The 19543-nt window shown below is 42.1% G+C and overlaps 1 protein-coding gene across 4 annotated transcripts in view; it reads right to left on the reverse strand.

Moving 5' to 3' along the window:
* Window positions 1-847: 847 nt before the first annotated feature.
* SGMS2 (sphingomyelin synthase 2) overlaps window positions 848-19543 on the reverse strand; it is an 87805-nt gene continuing 69109 nt past the window's right edge. For all 4 annotated transcript variants that reach the window (XM_045997125.1, XM_045997123.1, XM_045997127.1 and 1 more), the window contains 3 exons: window positions 16183-16336; window positions 11191-11357; window positions 848-9653 (listed from right to left, as the gene is read on the reverse strand). In XM_045997125.1, coding sequence (XP_045853081.1) covers window positions 9450-9653; window positions 11191-11357; window positions 16183-16336 — 525 coding nt within the window. In that variant the 3' untranslated portion in view covers window positions 848-9449. The remainder of the gene's footprint in view (window positions 9654-11190; window positions 11358-16182; window positions 16337-19543) is intronic.

The raw sequence follows: 19543 nt of genomic DNA on the forward strand, positions 1-19543 counted from the left end.
AACTCTCTTTAATACAACTTAATCTCAAGGCGGTTTGGGAACTGCCCAAATTCTGGTATCCTCCCAAATATATAGGCAGGTCATGTAGAAGTCAGCCCTCTCCATTAGTTACTGGTGAAATCTAGTAACTTTGTTGGCAGCACAACATTGTACCAAACATTGATCCCACTGTGATGAAACAGCTGTCGCTTCCCATGAGTGAGATTAAATGATCACTCTTAATTTCATGGTCGGGGTGGTAGGGCCAGCGTGAGCCATGGATTATTTTATTGAATGAATTATTATTATTAGAAAATCAGAAAATAATTTTTTCCTAATAAAAACTAATTCCACAGTAGCAATTCACCATTCATTTTTTTCTGGATGTTTCTGGATAGAAACAATTCATGTGTCTGATTACTGAACAAAATGTGGGGAAGGCAGGCAGAGTGGGCCCTTTGGAAATAAACTTGAACACCTGGCATGTTCTCAACTGAAATCCAAAAGCTTGTGTAACATGACAAGTATTTGTGTCACATATGAAGTACAAAATGTTTCATTTTTAAGTTCTTAAAAGTTAGAGAACCCTCATATTTACCATAAAATTAAAAAATATTTTAAAATTCCATCAATTATATCTTCCAATTAGACTTTATTGTATATTAATATGAGTCAAGTATCAAGTGCTTTATTATATGCGTTACCTCTAATCCTCGCCATAGGAGATTAAGTTTCTTTACTCTTATTTTATAGAGAGGACACGATGTTCCAGAAAGATAAAGTAACTTGCCCAAGGTTAGATGGCTGGGAAGCAACTGCCTTAGGAATCAAACACAGGGGTCAAGTCCGAAGACTTTGGATTTTCCGCTTCAAACTTTATTTTTCAGTCCATATTTTTGACCAAAATATTGCAAAATACATATGATATGATGGCTACTGAAACAATTTCAAGTTATAAACATTTGGTGGTTTGGCAAATGTCCCTATTATTTCAATAGCAAATTATTTGGTGGCATCATGGGCAATTTCCTTTCCAATGAATCGTTAGGAGTTCTGTTAGTTCAAATACACAAAACATTTAAAAACATTCATTCAAGTATTTGCTTACTATCTTGTATGTGGTAAGAACTTTATTTGATACCGAAATGAATACAAAGACTCCCTCCTTTCAAGGAACTTTAATTTGGAATGGAAATGGGATTTATTTAAAAAAAACAACAACAAAACCTTATAGCAGTGATTTGAGCAATTAGCTTGTATGTGCATTAGAGGGAGGAATTCAGAGAACGTGAAGATAAAGTTGAAGTTTCAGGCAGGCAAGACCCGGATAAACATTGTAAATTTCAGTGCTGTAATCATGGTGCCTAAAACACCTGTTAACTGAATATAGTTTACACTTACTAAAAGTGTGTAATTACTATTTTTCATTTAGTCCTTCCGATAGCGCTGTGCGACATGGACTATTTATTATTTTCATCCTACAGATAAAGAGACTGAACACAGAGGTTAGGCAACCTGTTGAACTTCCTCTAACGCACAGCTCGTTCTGGAAGAACTGGGACTTGAACCCAGGCAGCACGGGGCCACCGTGGCAGGCTGCCTTCCGTGGGGGGTGGCGGATATTCTGCATGGGGGAGCACATTGTGCAGTAGGACTGAGCACCACCATGCAGAGGATGGGGATGACCAGAGGAGCAACCAGACCAGGCGGAAGGCACTGTTCGTTGAAAACAGTGTGGGAGGGCGCCTGGGTGGCTCAGTCTGTTCAGTGTCTGCCTTGGCTCAGGTCATGATCCCAGGGTCATAGGGTCGAGCCCCGCATCGGGCTCCCTGCTTGGCGGGGAGTCTGCTTCTCCCTCTGCCTGCTGCTCCCCGTGCTTGTACTTTCTCTCTCTGAAAAATAAATAAAATCTTAAAAAAAAAATAAATTAACAGTGTGGGAAAGTACCACCCACGGACTGGGCTCACAGGATAAAAGAGCGATGGGACCCAAGACACTTCAGACTTCATGCTTTGAGCAGTACATTCTGCTTTAAAAAGAAAGATTTGTATATTTAAGAAATCCAAGTATTATAGACCACATGTTCGTGTCCCTAAAATCTTGATGTTGAAACCCTAACCCCAATAGGATGGCACTAGAAGGTGAGGTCTCTGGGAAGTAATTTGGTTTAGAAGTCAGGAGGGTAGAGGCCCCATGACGGAGATTAGTGTCACTAAGTTGTAAGAAGAGGTAGCAGAGAGCTCTCTCTCTCCCTCACCCACCTCCCACCCCTCACATGTGAGGAAACCAGGAGGAGGTCCTCACCAGAACCCGACCATGCTGGCATCCTGATCTTGGACTTCCTCAACCTCCAGAACTGTGAGAAATAAATGTCTGTTGCTTAAGGCACCTAGTTTACAGTATTCTGTCAGAGCAGCCCAAGAGGACTAAGACACCAGGGAAATCTCCTTTTCCCAGTGTCAAACAGTCCCTTCAGCCACGGGCTGGGAAACTGGATGTAATAAAAAATATGTTCGGAAGTGCCATCTCCTCCCGGCAAAGAGCTGCATGGCTGGAGTCTTAGGTGTGCTCTGGGGGGTATCTGACAGACCCAGAGCCCCTCCGCCACTGCCCTCACACAGGTGTGCGATGGAAGGAGGGGGACGGGAGCAATGGGCTTTTGCCCCACTCACCACATCAAGGGTCAAAATGTGGGTCACAGATGCTTACACGACTCACTCTCACGCACTCCTCAACTCTGCTCTCCACAACACAAAACCTGGTTGTCAAAAGATTTCTGGAAGAGGCTTTTCTTCTTTTCCAGAATTCCTCACACACGGGTGACTCTTCTGTGACTTTGGAGCAACAGGAAAACTATGGTTTCGGCATTCCTGGCCTTGGTGTCGCCGTGTGCCTTGCCCCCTATCTACCTCTGAGTTCCCTCAATTAGACAGGAAAGTGAGGAGGCCTCCCCAGGATGAGGATGAGCACTGTGAGCCTTAAATACCAGTAAACCAATTAGAGGCACCTGACACATTGCGGCTAACTCAAATGATCTTCCCTTCTCTTTACCCAAAGAAACATGTCATTTAGGGAAGGCTGCAAGAGATAAATGCTTTATCCTGCACCCAGAAACTTGTCCAGAAGCAAGCGCCCATGTTGGCTTGGGCCGATTATTCGAGAACTCACCAGCTCATGGCAGGACCAAAAATTCCTAGGGATTCACTTTGGTCCTATGGGGAGTCTAGACTCAACCCAGACTACAGTGATTCCCAAGAACCCTGGTCCATCTCCTCAGACTGTTGCTGTTCTCTGAAAGCAGGTCATCCCATCTCTCCTCCTTTTGACCTTCCTCCAGGAATAACCCTGAGAGTCACAGTTAGAGATAAGGCCCTTACACACTTTGTTGTTGCCTGTGTTGACCTGTTTAAGACAGAGTGTATAATGGTGTGGTATCCTGTAAGTGATAGTCACAGTGAGTTTGCTTTCGTCCAGCAAATCTGTGAGCTCAAACTCTTGGGAATTCTTCTGCGTTCAAGGCTTTTAGTGCTGACTTTTCTCCCCTCTAATATGCAGTAAATTGCAAGTATAAGAAAAAGTAGTATCATTTGACAGAAAAACTGTTCCAAGGACCAGCTTCCCTCTTAACAAACTAACTGGCTGATAAGGGACTAAACTCCCCCTCAAAACACACACACACACCCATCTAACAAATGGTAATGGGGGCCGTAGTAATTATGACAGGAAGGCAGCAAAAGAGAGAAAACAAAACTCAAGTTCCAGCTCTGACACTTCAGAACTCTTTCATCTCACAAAATGGGGTCACCGCTCCTTTCCTCACCGACTTCACAGGGTTTTGTGAAGATTAAAGAATGTATGTCAAGCATAAAATAACTAAAATGTTATGCCTCATTACAGGTGCTGCACAGGAATTAAATCTGCATGACACAGACACACAGTGGCCCATAATCCATTCCTATTCTAACTGACATTCGTGAGTAATCCAGTATTCTGCTTCTGGAAGTCTCATCCATTAGAAGCAAAGGAAATGTTACATGTCAATTTTACAGAGCATGGCAGCAGTTCCTTGTGTAATGCCTTCTAGACGAGGGCAGTCTTCGAGCTTATGGCCAATGAAACCCATCAATGTTCCACACGGGAAAATGGGATCATCAGTGAAATGAGCTTTCCATCCAAGGCTCGGATGTGGGTGGCAGAAAGACTATTCCGATCTGTACCGTGTTCAGATCATCTAAAGAAAAAACGTGACCTGTAGCCAACACCTTAACCTTTGAACCGTATGATCTTACTTCCTTTGCCCCACTGAACCGCCTTTACGAAGTCTGTCCTTGCTGGGGCCAAGCCTTCATCTATCCTCCAGGCTCTGGAAACAACTTGCTGCCATCTACTGAGGCAGTGACAGTTGCCAAGTCTAGGAGAGGACATCACCCCAGTGCCCCATTTAGGGAACCCAGGAGGATGCCATTTCTTTTAGAACTGAGGAACAGAAAGGACTCTGCTTTCCTTCAAGAATTAATGATTTTGTTCTTTTGCGAACAGTGGAAATCAGAATCATGGAGTGTGTAGTCAATTTTTTTTTTTACTTCTCCACGAATGACCTTACATTGCTCTGAATTATTTTTCACCTTAGGTCCAAGGGTGGGAAAAATAACACATTCCAGTCTACTTACGGTTCTATTAATTGAAAGTTATTACCTTATTTTTTAAATAGTGCTTGGAGAAAATAATCCTCTTGTGGTTTTAATAAGTGCTTAAAACCAAACAAAAATTTAAAACCTTTAAAGAAAACACATTTTTTTTTTTAGGTAGAAAGAAACAGTAATACTAATTTTGAAAAGACTGTTGATGTCACTGTGGTTTATTTGTAAATACAAAGTATAGGCTCTTGCTTTTTTTTTTTTTTTTTAAAGCAAAGCCAAGGAGATTAGAAACCAAGTACACATATCCTCTTTAGAGTAGAAACATAAATTAGTTTTTAACAATTAGGCACTTAAAATGTAAATGTAAAACAGCATTTTTAGAAGTATAAACTATAGTTCCACTCCTTAATTCCTCCTGAAATGTTTTTACGAACACAGAAGCACAAGCACGGGAAACATTTCTCAACAAAGATAATTTCCTCTTTAAAAAACAGCAACAATTACAACAACAAACCTGAACGCAAATCCCATAGGAGAGGCAAGTGATTAAGGTACTGACTGGGGGTAGGAGAAAAGAGCTTCTGATATTTACATGTTTGATTAAAATATAAGCATTTAATAAAACTATTACAATAGCATACAGTATATATTATAATGAAAAATATGTCAAGAAAATAATGAATTCTAGACTTAAAATTTTACTTTACAACAAGGCACTTAACACATTGAAACAGTACAGTAAATTTCTGAAAGAATGCAACTGGCTAGCTCTCACACCTTGTAATGATATTTCTTTTATGAATATACTGTAACATAACCATACATTTTGCAGCATTAATCATTGCATAGGAGGTAAATTAAATAATGAATTCCAACTTGGCAACTACATTAGCTTATGTTTACAGTTTTTTCTTCTTTTAAAGGACAGTTTTCAATAATTCCATAATAAAGAACTATTCTCATTCATGATTCATTTAGAACACCACATAGTTAGATTAATGAGTAATAAAATAAATCAGAACTTATAAGGTGTGTATCTGTATAAAAACTTATCTTTGGGTACCTTTGACATGATTTTCAGTGTTTAGGTATTGAAGTCAAGAGCACTTCTTAATAGAAATATTCTTAGCAAGTAAGTCAAAGGAGTTAAATTATTGCAACACAATGACATTAAAAAAAATACCAGAAATCTTTATACATAAATATAGAAAAGCCTTCATCACATGGCATATTACTTATAACATGCTCAATTTAAAACCTGTAAACTCATTTATCAATAAATTCCTTCTCACACTTCCTTGCAGTACAGAAGTGAGTAGGTTAGAACCGGCTTAAATTTTTAAAGAGTTTTACAGTGCAAAACAAAAATGACAAATAAAAAGGAAATGCTTAAAATATCGAAGAAACAAGATGTGAACTTCTAATTAAAAAAGAAGCTGCTTGAGGCCTAGCATGTAAAAATAAAATACAAATACAAAATAAGAAAGACTGCCAACCTGGTGTTTCGGAGTAAACGAAGTATAGGTAGTTATAAAGGGAGACATTAATGATTGTGATATGAGAGGTAAAATGGTCTGCAAATTTTCTTTGATCGAATGGACAAAGGATTAGAATTGCAACTCCCTGGGATCTAAGCACATTTTCCCTTTGGGAAAGGTTTAAAAGACCTTTAAGACAATCCCTTTTGCATGGTGCTTTCAGATTATTGGTGAAAACAAAACAAGACAGAACACCACCACCACCAATGCCTTTTAAAAACTTGAAAATAGAAACTTTGAAGTGGCAAGTCTGCATTCCAAGTCATATAACATATATCCACCAGGGGGCACTGCTACACAGCAAAGAACCTTAGGCAAGGTCCTCCTTACACACCAGACCAGATCAGGCCTTCTTTACTCAGCACAACTTGTTTTCCAAGATGCCAGAAAATTAAATAAGAAATTTAAAATCACTCTGGGTGGAATCAGGAGCAATGCTTTATTTTCAGAGCTTTGGAGGAGCTCAAAAAATAGAATCTGAATTTCCACTTGAAAGAATTTAGAAAAAATATGCCATAATTTATGGGAATTCTGTTATAGATATTGCACAGGAGGACTCAATCCCAAGAAAAGCTTCGAACAGGACTACTGGTTTACAAAAAACAAGGATGATGGATCCGATCTCATATTGCAATTATCAAGGAAAAGGAGCTCCAAAAATTCACCGTTTCAAAGGCAAGATCATAATTGTTTAAATTTTCCATCCCAAAGGAGCATATTAGGTTAAGCCTCAAGTTTGCTTTGCTAAATGCAAATGAGTTTCTGTATTTCCTTCATTTTCCCATCTTGAAACTTTGATGTTTATCCTCCTTCTTTTCAAGTCATATGCTTCCTTGGTGTCTATTAGACACCTGTGACACATACATGTAAGGAACATGTGAGGTCAGAGAGGTTTTTAAAGTTCTTTAAAAGGTGATGGTATTTTTTAAAAAACTGCATCACTCGACGAACATCCAAGGTTTACTGTTTCAAGGTTCTCCAACAATCAACACATCGTGATTTAAAAATCTTAAATACTTTTCCTTATTTAACTTGAAGAAAATTAGGTTATCCAAGACACCGCTGAGTAAGGCTCTCAGGTCTATCAGGTTAGGAATTAGATGCTCAAGGATTAGATCAAGGTCAGGAGCACAAAACCCAGGCTTCAGTGTCGGATGCTTTTCTTCATAATTGGGACAGCAGGAAGGGAATTCAGTGTTTAAAGCATGACCCCTTACATATCACAAGTGTCAATATTTAGCAAATGAGAGACAGAATTCTGGCTTAAGCACATCAGTAAGCTATAGATCTATTTCTGATTGGTTTATTTAATAACAAATACCAGAAAACTCTTTGCATTTCAAAGCCTGCCAAGGATATTCAGGATTTCCATTCTTGTTTTAAATACTCTTTCCCTGCCTTTGAATTCAACTACCTTTCCTTTAGTGATTCTTCTGCTACTCAGAGAAAGAGATGTACTGAATACAGACACAGAATTTTAGCACCAAAAATAATGACCCTTCTGAAAAGATTTGTATTGTGCTTCTCTCAAGCAATCTGAAGATCAATTTTGTGTACCAAATCATGGCAAACTAGTTTATAATGACAAATTCAGGGGTATATTTCATTCCTATGGGGAGGGAAATTTTTACCTTCAATATACATGTAACTGCCCCCTTCCACACCTCATTGGCCTGTCCTCTGATTTAGTGTTGATGCTTCTGTAACCACAAATCTTGTTTTAGAGTTACTAGAAGGCTCAAGGAATGGACCAACTTGGGGGCACCTGGGTGGCTCAGTTGTTAAGTGTCTGCCTTCAGCTCAGGTCATGATCTCAGGGTCCTGGGACTGAGCCCCGCATCAGGCTCCCAGCTCAAACAGAAGCCTGATTCTCCCTTTCCCCCTCCCTCTGCTTGGGTTTCCTCTCTTGCTGTCTGCCTGTCAAATAAATAAATAAAATCTTAAAAAAAAAAAAAAAAGAAAGAAATGAACCAACTCTGACAGCATTAATCTGATTCAATTTTTAAAAACCCATATTCTTTTTGCATCACCTCAAAGAACTTTAGAAACGAATATCTCTCTTTACTGGGTCGCTGTCCCTGTCTAACAGACTGATTCCAACAGTAGATTATATACAGCACCGTGGTCTAATTTCAGGATCAAAGTGAAATTACTCAATTGTGGCATATGTCCTTAGGACCAGTTTATAGGATGCTGAGTCTCTTGCTAAAAAGCAAGGATACACAGCACTTTTAGACTCCATCTTGGTTTTTCCATAAAGTACAATGTACCTAGGAAGAAAGAGTTTTCAGTGAAACGTGACCAACTGTGTTTCTGAGTTCCAGTAAGCAGCTCTAGAACATCTCACACAGGGTAGGATGGGAGAGGAACGCCGGCTTGTCCCTCAAGTGGCACGAGCTTCCGTTCACATACACACGTGTTTTTAGCCTGTGCTGGAGCAGCTGTCTGCCCTGGGGCGGGGGGTGGATACAAATTTACCAGGCAGAGAGCACACACATGTGTGCACACAGACCACTCATTTAACAGAAATAGCTCCATGTTTCCTGTGTATCTGTCATAGAGATTTTAAAGCAGAATATTTACACACACATAAAAGCTGTGAGATGGGTCAAATTCCTCCACATTGGATCACCTTTCTTTCTTTTTATAAAATTATCAGTTTACAAAAAAAGTAAAAGTGATACATGGTGCAGTGGGTGGTAGCAGCAGGTGCACATTCCCAGACCTGACCTTGACCTTCCCCAGGACAAGGTGGAAACGAAGTTCCCTTCAAGTTCACTTACAACGGACAGATCTTCCCCTCCTTAAAAAGCCTAATGCTAAAACCACTCTCAACATGAGGTTATTCTATTTACACAGTAGCTGTATGTATCCAGACATTTTATTTAAAACATTAACAAATTCTTCTGACCTCGGAGGCAAAAAAAAAAAACAAAAAACAAAAAAAAAAAACAGAATCCTGAAAAAATTCTGTAGAGGGCTTTAGTGGCTAAAGTATAAGGAGAAGGGAGAGTAGGTTCTTTGGCACCTCTTTAACAAGCTCATTAATAAAATCCCAGTTTGGGGGCTTGTCACCAATGAAGGAAGAGCTGCAGGAGAATATACCTTTCTCAGGATGAATAAAAAAACAGTCAAAGGGTAATACTTCGTTCATCTCTCTAATTGTTTACGCGGAATTTGGTCCACTTCTTCAATTACCAGTCAGTTCTTCTAAAATAAAAACCCAAAACTATACCTTTGGTTACAGCGTTAACTCTTTTGGTTTAAGAGCTGATGCCTTTGTTTTTGCTCCTCAGGTAGATTTCTCATTATCTTCGCCGATCTTCTGAACCCGGGAATACTTTTTGCATGAAGACTTAAAGCAGCCAGGGGGCCAGGAGAGTGGCCAGGAGAAGCAGCAAGGAATTGAGCCTTGTACGTTTTTCTCGAAAAAATAAAAGATGGGGAACCACCAGGCTCGGGACAAGAAATTAGTCTGTGAAGAGACCTTCAAGTTCTGCAAATAGTTAAAAAAAAAAAAAAGAAAAAAAAGGAAAAATGAGACCCTATTTTTCATGATTTGCATCCTATCTTTTTTCTTAATTAACTTGTCCTTCATTGTACCGTAACAGAGAAAGCAGAGGAATCAGGATTACAAGGCAGTAACTGTCCTTGTTTTGTTTTGGGTTTTTAAAGATTTTATTTATTTATTTGACAGAGTGAGAGAGAGAGATGGAGCACACAGCAGGGGTAGAAGAAGGCAGAGGGAGAAGCAGGCTCCTCGCAGAGCAGGGAGCCCGATGCGGGGCTCAATCCCAGGACCCTGAGATCATGACCCGAGCTGAAGGCAGCTGCTTAACCTACTGAGCCCCCCAGTCATCCTGGCAGTAATTGTTTTTGTGTCTTTCCCTGATTTTGACATGTTTCTGGTCCTAGGCCCTTTTCCAGCTCATGTAAATTCTTCTGCCTGCAATCCTAGTGAGAGACTTGGGCATGGATGTGAGAATCGGCTGGGAGGACCAGATCTCAGGACCTGCACGAGCAGGTGGATTGAGGCTGAGGAAGGTGGAAGGGTCAAAGGTGAGCTCACGGGGTAGAGCAGATCTAAGGTGAAAGGTGAAGGTTTTGGGTGGATGGTGTCAGGAGACACCCAGATGTAAGTGCAAGAAGGACGGAAGGAAGGTGGAAATGGGAGTCTACAAAATGGGAGGAGAGCTACCCACTGAGAGGGCATCTATCCGTGGATACCACTAAATGAGAGCTGGAATTAGACCCTTTACAGATGACATCTGCTCACAAATTATATACATTGGACAATATGGCGAGACTATCCAAAGAAAAATCGTGCTACACGGGCTCACTCTCTGACACCAGGCACACATACACACACCTAGACTAGGAAAACACAGAGAAGGGGAGGAACCATCCCATCCTGGGATGACAGGAAGAGAGCAGTGGTTAGGGAGCCTTCCCAGAAGACATGGCCTTTCGAGTTAGTTCTTTCAGCATGAGCAGCAGAAGCAAAGACAAGGTCATTTGGGGACAGAAGGCAACAGTAACAAATAAGGAAGTATAAGAAGGGAAGCCAGAGAGCCCAGTATCACCAAAAGATATATCAAATCCAGGAATCCACGGACTACTTATTTTGCTTGAAGTTTAAAAATAATTGCTGTTTCTTTCCTCAAAATTAGGTTCTTTGAGGGCAGGGAGCACGTCTTACCGAGCTGCACCACAATGCTTCTAGAGAGAAGGTTCCCGTATTTCAAGTTAGCATTTATACTTTTTCAGTTCTAGTACTGATTAGTCAAATGAGGAAAACACCGTGCTCTATAATTTTACGGAACTTTGGTCCTTAAATGTCATTTATATTTGTGACATGATTTGGTTGAAGAGGCCATCATGGGTCTATGTTTAGGTGAACTGACCCAGACCACACACGTGAGTGGCCACCCCGTGGTCATCCCCACAAAGCTATCTGAACCCCCGCCGTATGAAAAAAGGGCCACTGCACTGAAAGGAAAGAAATTACCCAGGGATGACTTCACTGCTCTCACCTTTTCATTGGCCATTGAATGGTACCACCAAAACAGCCGTGTTGTAATGTAATAAGCAATGATCACATCAACAGTATAGTGTTCATGAGCTACAAGGATGCAGATGATCCCGGCCGCACTCAGCAGCCAGCAGATTAAATGATACCACCAGAAGTGACGAGGCGAATCTAGACGGTAGAAAAAGCATAGCGTTAATGGGATTCCCAGAGATGAATTTAACGATTACCAATTACCGTCTACACTAATGACCTTAAGTAGAATAATCTAAGATCAGGAAGTCAGCGGAAGAAGGAAACAGATTAACCTCCCAGACAGTCACTGTCAACCCCCCAGGATTTGCTGAGACAGGAAGGGAGCAGGAGGGGGACCCCTAGTGGCAGGTAGAATAGTCACTGACTGGGGAACAGTCCTTCTCTAGACATCCTAGACCTTGCCCACCGCTAAGTCATTCAATAAGGAAGAGAGCAGAGTTGTTTATTAGGTTGGTTGGAATTGGCTCATACCAGCTCATGGAAGGGATCCCACTGGGAAGAATAGCAGTAGGGGTCAAAAGCAAAGGTAGCTGTCAAGGAAAATATGGAGGAAAATGAGAAAGCCAGAGGCATTTCAGGTCATACATAAACTTACTCTGATTTCTCCAGGGGGAGAAAAACAGCATTGCGGCTAGCAATATTTTGCTTCTCAGCAGTTTTATACTGTTATTGCTAATAGCAACTATAAAAGCTCCCTATATAAAGCTTAGGATCCTGGCTCATTCACTTGTGGATTTTAGCTTTCCTAGTGAGTCCACTAAGAAGGTCATCCTATTGATCGGCTGTAAGAGAGAACCAGAGCATGCATCAGGTGAGGCAGGATCAGGCCCACAGCTTGCCCCCACAGGTGCCAAGGCCACACAGGTAGAGACACAACCTCTGGTTCATTGCCAATAGCTTTCTCTTTTCTTTAACAGTGGTTTCCTTTATTTTAAAGATTTTATTTATTTATTTGACTGAGAGAGACACAGTGAGAGAGGGAACATAAGCAGGAGGAGTGGGAAATGGAAAAGCAGGCTTCCCGCTGAGCAGGGAGCCCATGTGGGGCTCAATTTCAGGACTCTGGGATCATGACCTGAGCCAAAGGCAGATGCTTAACAACTGAGCCACCCAGGCATCACTGCCCCCCCTTTTTTTCTATTTTAAAGCCTTATTAGCTCACAACGTTAATACTCTCACAAACAGATTCATTTCCTATTTACCTGTGTCTCTCTATTCAAAGTGATATTTATTTCTAAGTGCAGAACTATGGTCAAAGACCAAGAGGGTCCATTTCCAGAAGTTCAGAGGAAATCCCAAATCAGGTATCTTTCAAATGAAAAACAGTTTTAGTCCCAAGTGGAACAGAAAGATAATAAGCCTGTATTTGCGACTGGAAGTCTGATTTTTCCATTTTGAAGGTGCTCCTTATTCCTTCTCAGTTGGTTCATCCTGCCTCTTAAGTTCTAGCAGATAACTGACAGACTCCTAGAATTTTAAAGCTGGAAGAGGCCTTACCCTTTATGGCCCGGGTGGCCAGATCCAGGTCCCCCAACTGTTCTGTTAGGTGGAGAATACTCAAAATGGAGCCACCATTTAGAAATCTGGAGCCTTCCCTAACTGTGCCTTCTGCAGAATTCCAAACTGCAGCCCTTCCCCAAGGTCTCCCACCCACCCAGCGTCCTCTGCTGATAGGTCACTTGGTACTTACTGCCTTACAAGTGGGAACGGATTGGGCAAACCAGGAGCATTTTGCCTTTGTTTCTCCACAAAAAGCAAAGCTGAAGCAGACAAGGAGTGAAGGGGCGGGCCGAACAGTAATTTTACTGCTTGTGGAATTAACGAAGTTTCAGGAAGGGCTGGAAATGCTGCCACTGCTCTTCCACAGAAGTGTGTTCCCAGTGACGCAGTCACCCTGGGACCACGGCTCACCAACTGAGCACAGTGGGTGATCCGAAGAAAAGATTTCGTATAAATTCTCTTGAAATAGAAATGGGAAAATGGTAACCCCTTTCTGCTTTCCCCTTCTTCCACAGGAAGAACACAGAGCTGAAATATGGTGATACAAATATTAATGTGTGGGATCCTAGCCCCAGCTGTCACTGAACAATCATACAGACAATGGATTTTCTGTAGTAGCAAGGTTAAAAAAAAAAAAAAAAAGGAAAGAAAGAAAAGAAAAAAATTTCCCCCTCTCCTAGCAAGACATTTGGTTCTAACCACTAGGGCTGACTTCTTCAGGCTAATTTTATAAGGAACCCAGGCCCCAGTGATAATATTTGCGTTAACTGTGGAAAGCCCACAAAAATGGTCCTGGTCCCACATTTTCATCTGTTCTCTTGACGCCATTCAAATCTACTCATGACAACCAAGAAAACAAGGAAAGAGACCAAACAGATCAAAAGGCGGGACAACAAAAAACGTAGAAAAGATGCATCAAATTCTAGAAGCAGACTGCTCAAAGAAGCCCTTGGGAGCACTGCTTACGCAGAACGACGACACATGGTATCATTTAGAAGGTGATGGTTTTTCCTAATTGCACAGGAAACAAGCACACACATGGAATGCTCTGTTCATCGGCAGAACCGACCCTAGAGCCAGGTTTGTATTAAGCATCACAGATCTGCCATTTCATTTCTCACCAAAAATTAGAAAAAGCAGAACATAATTCTTTCACAGCTATATGTAAACTTACACAGTTTTCAAAACCTCAAGCCAACAACGTGCCAGGGGAAGAAAATCTCTCTACACACTGGACTGCTATTGCTCTAAAGTAAAAGATTATCAGCAAGAGACACAGACTATTCTTTAGCAATTTTATAAGTTCAGATAACTTGGGTTCCCCAATATTCTAAACAGAGCCAAGAAATTAACAGCATAACCTCTGGGGTCAGCCTGGTTGAGTTGGAATATCCCGTTCTCCAGTTACCAACTGGGGACCGTGGGAAGTCAATCTCTTAATGTTTTAAGTTCCCTTCTGAAAAATGGGGAAAACAGGGCTTCTCTTTTGGGGTGGCTGCAGGAGTGAGTTTTTTTGCATCCAGGGCTTAGAATAGTGCCTGGCACAGAGTATTAGGTTTCTTTGCTATTGCTGATAACAGCCCTTGGTCTTTGGTTATTTTATAAAATTGGTCCTCGGTCTTCTGGGGTGGTTCTCTTCGTTACTTTGAACCCATAAGGGCTTTGCTCCAACACGCGATTCTTCCCCATCCTCAGCCTCACCTTTTCTGTAAGTTTCCTATGATTTTCAGATTAGAGAGAAGCTCCTACAACTCCAGTACACCTTCAGAATGGCAAATAATGGATCTTATACACCGGTGGAACTTTTTCCAACAAAAGTTAGAGTTAGAATCATAAATGACACAGATCACTCTATTAGCTCATTAGAACCAGTAACCAGGACTTAGACATGTAGTGACTGACACTTAAGGAAGAGACAACCCCCTGATTTTGGTGCAGAAACAGACTCCGGTTTCTTCCCATTACCGCCTCCCACAGCGTGAGGGTGGAGGCAGAAATAAGGGGAAAGTTCCAGAATGCCCTCTGCCATAAAAGAGATACAACGAAGGCTGTGCACTTAACATGCTACTCTCTGTACCCCAAGTGGGCGTGTGGCATTTACAAAGGAAACAACTCAGAAGCTACACAATTCTTACCAAAAAAAGACTTCAGTTCGTCTACTGTAAAGAACCTCAATTCTTTGTCATAATACTCTCAAAGCAGAACTTAAACCTAAAATGCCAGGAAACCTAAAGGACAAGAACTCCTTTCTGCACCACTGACAGATAAACTCTGACTCCACACTGCCACTGGGCGAGGTAGAACCTGTTTGGATGAATGACAGGCCAAGAGAGGGCCAAGAGAGGCCAAGAGAGAGCAGGACAACAGAGGGGGAACCATCCTTCTGCTGGTCTTTGCCAGAAGACTTCCTTACAATGCTGCCTAAGTGAAGAAAGTTGAGATAAAGCTCTAAGAAACACTGGAGAGGGTCCTGAAACTAAAGCGGAAGGTTAACCTGACCTGTGTTGCAAGGAAAAAGTATCACTTGCTTTGAAAGGACTTTGAGATAATGGGTCTAATTAAATCAAACCTCAGAAATCCACAACAAGGGGATCTGCCTGGTGGCTAAAATACAGAGCCCACAATGAAGGAGACCTTATACCAGCCCTGAAAGCTGATGGTATACACAAGGATTTTGTAGAATGGGAATTAAGTGTATTATTATGGAAGGATACTTCACATTCTTGCCTACACGTTGTTTTGTACAAAGAAATGATCAATACTGGCAAAATGTTCCTTAAAGATGCCTACTAAATCGGGGCACCTGGGTGGCTCAGTGGGTTAAAGCCTCTGCCTTCGGCTCGGGTCATGATCCCAGGGTCCTGGGATAGAGCCCCGCATCGGGCTCTCTGCTCCGTGGAGAGCCTATTTCCCTTCCTCTCTCTGCCTGCCTCTCTGCCTACTTGTGATCTCTGTCTGTCAAATAAATAAATAAAATCTTAAAAAAAAAAAAAAAAGATGCCTCACAGAACTCAGCGGAAAGTGGTGACACTGGAAAGGGACAAGAAAACATCGAGAAAGGGGGAGCATATTAAATTATCTGGAATGATGGAATGGGCATTCCATACAATGGAAATTTCACTCATAAGTCATTGACATTTCCTGTGCACTGATTCTGTTTGCAATAAGCCCAACAATTTTCTTAGTTGCAACACTATAATAACTTTTCATACCTTGAGAAGAGGAGGGAGAGAGACATTATGGCGGCATGCTAAATGCTAAAGAATCCAGGTTTTAAGCTTCCAGTGTCCAAATCACATAGGTCTAGTTGAAATGATTTAAATATGCACATACACACAGGTGCACACCTGTCTCTTTCACAGCTAGCCATCCCAATGGAACAAGGGTTCCCAGCCGTTTCCGGCCTTCAGGATCCCTCCCACGACAGTAGTCAACAGAGTGGGAAGGAGTTAGTACTCACATTCTTTGATGAACAAATAAGTAAGTGTCAGCACAACGGTGTGACCGCTGAAGAGGAAGTCTCCGCACAAGATATGGGATCCAGTTATGGACAGCCCACCACCGGAAATCAATCGTAGAATTCGCTGTATTTTCGCCTGAGAGTCTCCGTTGAGCTGAAAGACACAAGATCAGGAAGAAAATTTACAAGCCAGTAAAATCACACTTCAGCCTAATTTGTGTGATACTTAGAAAAAAAAGGTTTTGCTTTTCCTTTTAACTTAAAAAGTCAAAAAGAAGCCAAGGGGGAAGCTCCTCAAATTCAGTTTTATTGGTTGTACTGGCGAGTTTTAGTGACACGTTTTCAATTATTCAGTATGTTACTAATAATATGTTTCGGTGGTGGTGTGTCCTTGGGCAAAGCTTTTAAAAATATTAATAACCAATGACTTCACCACAGCTATGCACTAAAAAGATCAAAGCTACTTTCTTTCCTCTTTGTAGGGGGAAGTCAGGGTTTCGGATGGTTAATATTTGATTCAGCTGAATACTACATTACTGATATTCTAAAGTGTGTTTGGGGACCTTGTGTTAAGTGGGAAGCCTAAAGTGTGCATAGAGCTGTACTAATATCTGATCAAGACATTTACAGTTAAGAAGGGGAGCTGCAACACATTACATAATTCAAATAGGTTTGCAAATGTTGCATTAGAGATGTATTGACAGCTTTAAAAGTGAGTAGCTTTGGTCAGGAAAAACATCCCCTAAGGAAATAATCTGTTGTTGCAGAGGGTCAGAGGAGCACTCCAGGGGACAGTGGCACAGAAGCCCCTAGAAGCCACCATGATGACATAGGAAAGAATGATGGGCTAGGACAGGAGTTTGACCCAATAGCCAAAAGTTTATATCCCATTAAAACTGAAGCATATAGGAAGGAGTAGTAGACAGAGTGGGTCAAAATGGCAGGCATGGAAAACTGGAATACTGAAATGCTTGGGAGCCAGAAAGAAGGTTTCATATCAATCTAGTATCAGGTGAGCAGGCATAGAAAATCAAAGAATGATCCTCAGAAATATATTTGGGTAACATTACACATGAAAAGAGAAATACAGAACGACCATTGGGGATCTAAGGGGCCAGTTCTAAGACATGCTACCTTTTATACTCAATGATGATCCTTTAGGCAACTGGCCCCTGAAGCATGGCCAGTCCAGTCTTGGTGGTGGTTTAACAGGTGCTGAAAACAGGCAGGAGCCCAATGCAAGGGAGTAAAGGAGGGTAGATGTCTACGGGTAGATGGGAGGAGGGTCTGGGAGTAGAGAAATTCAGTTAGCCTCTAAAGCAACTGGAAAACCATCCTATCCAGGACAGGAATCGGGGCAGGATTCCCTGCTGAAAACATCACTCCTGGGGACCCTAGAACCTTCCTGATTAAAAAAAAAAAAAAACAAAAAATTCATATGGATCTGGAAAGCTTTCTGGTATTCAGATGACCCATGTAAAAAGGCAAACACACCGTGATTGGTTGATAGTTGAGAATAAGGCTCTGCAAGAGAAAATGCCGTAAACCAGGATTAGATGGTAAGGTGAGAAGTGACTTTCTTCAACAGTCTGCTTAGGCCGAGCACAGGTGGCAAAACCAGAACATAGATATTTTATCAAGACTTCATAGTCCTTGGGGTGCTCGGTTGCTCAAACTGTTAAGCAGCTGTTAAGCTCAGGTCATGATCCCAGGGTTCTGGGATCGAATCCCACATCCAGCTCCCTGCTTAGTGGGGAGCCTGCTTCTCCCTCTCCCTCTGCTGCTCCCCTCTGCTCTGGCTCTCTCTCCCTCAAATGGATAAATAAAATCTTTAAAAAAAAAAAAAAAGACTTGAGAGTCCTTAAATCAACATGCCAGGTAGCAGGTGATCCTGCCTTGAAAAGACAGATCTGGAAGGCAGCAGAGGATCCCCATGTGGGAAAGGGTAAGCACCGCTGAGGGAGAGGCAGGACCCGCTCCAGGCGACCCTCAGGGTGTGCTGTAAACTACACGACATAACGTGACACGCCTTGAGGTGGAAGACAGACTCCAGCTTGAGTTTTATCGGATCAGTCACAGTCCTTCAGGAACTTCTCATCACGTGGTTGGTACAAACAACCGTTAACACCGAGATCAAATTAAAAAGTACACGTGCTCCCCAACCCCTGTGTTTCCAGTTTAAAAGGACACATTCTTCTTCCTTTCACAACTCTAACATATTTTTTTTTAAATCTGCTCACCTATCCCAACTCAATACTCTAATTCTCTAAGGGCAGAAACACTTAAAGCCATCAGTCCCTTGACCCTGGATTAGACGGACGCAAAGTCTCAGCATCCAGGGGCTGAACTATTGCCACACATGGTCTTCTCCCCTCTTCCTTTCAGCAGCGAGGGTGAATGGAGATTTCTGAGAGCCCTGGATTCATCATGCCTTTGCAGAACAGATGAAGCACGCTCTCTTCTTGCTCTGTCTTTTCTCAGTTCATAATTCCTCAATCCTGTCATTGCTATCCTAGATGTCCATTCGTGCTCCGTGTAAATGCTAAATAGCACCTCAAGAAAGTGGGGGGAAGAGGTAGAAAGAAAACCGGGGAGAGTGGAGGAGGCTAATGGTGAGAGTTGGGATTAATGGTTTGTTTTTCTAATTCTGTTTTGGTTCACTGGGACCGCATCACTCACCACTTAAGACTCTAGTTCTTATTAATTTCCTCATTTTCTCAGACACCATCCCACGCCCTGACTGGGTACAAACTGAAGACGTAGATGACTAAGAGGACAGGCATCATTGATCACAAGCACCCAGAGCAGACAGACCTCGGTGCTCTTAAGGGTTCCTGGAGCTGTCCCTGCCGCACGCCATGTCCCACAAGAAAGTATAAGAGAGCCCAGACCGGCCGGTGTCAAACCAGAAAACTCGCCCTGCACTGTCCCTTTAGTTCAGAAGAAAAGTCCTCTGGGCACCCATGGCCAGGAATGCTTTCTCAGGGAAGGGACTAGAGCTATCCCAGCCCAGCATTCTTGCCTGTGGCAAAATGGGTTGGAAAGGCTCCATCATTTCATCCAAGTCCTAATAACAGGGCCAAAAATATATTCACATACACTTCTCCGAACACAGGTTTTTGTGACTGCAACCCAAAACTCGGACTGGTGGGCTGACAGCATCTATAAGCAAAAGCCTGGAAGGGAACCCCAGGCATAGATAAGGGAGAAGGCGAGGGGGGGGGGGGGGACCAAAGACCGAGGGTTTCCCCAATCTTGTGAAATCGCGTGTAGGGACTGTATTCACCCAGGAACAAGCTGTTTTAAGCCGTGAGGACAGTGTCTGACAACACCCCAGCCCCGCCACCGCAAGTGGTATCCA

This window comes from Meles meles, chromosome 2, assembly GCF_922984935.1.
Source record: "Meles meles chromosome 2, mMelMel3.1 paternal haplotype, whole genome shotgun sequence".
NCBI lineage: Eukaryota > Metazoa > Chordata > Mammalia > Carnivora > Mustelidae > Meles > Meles meles.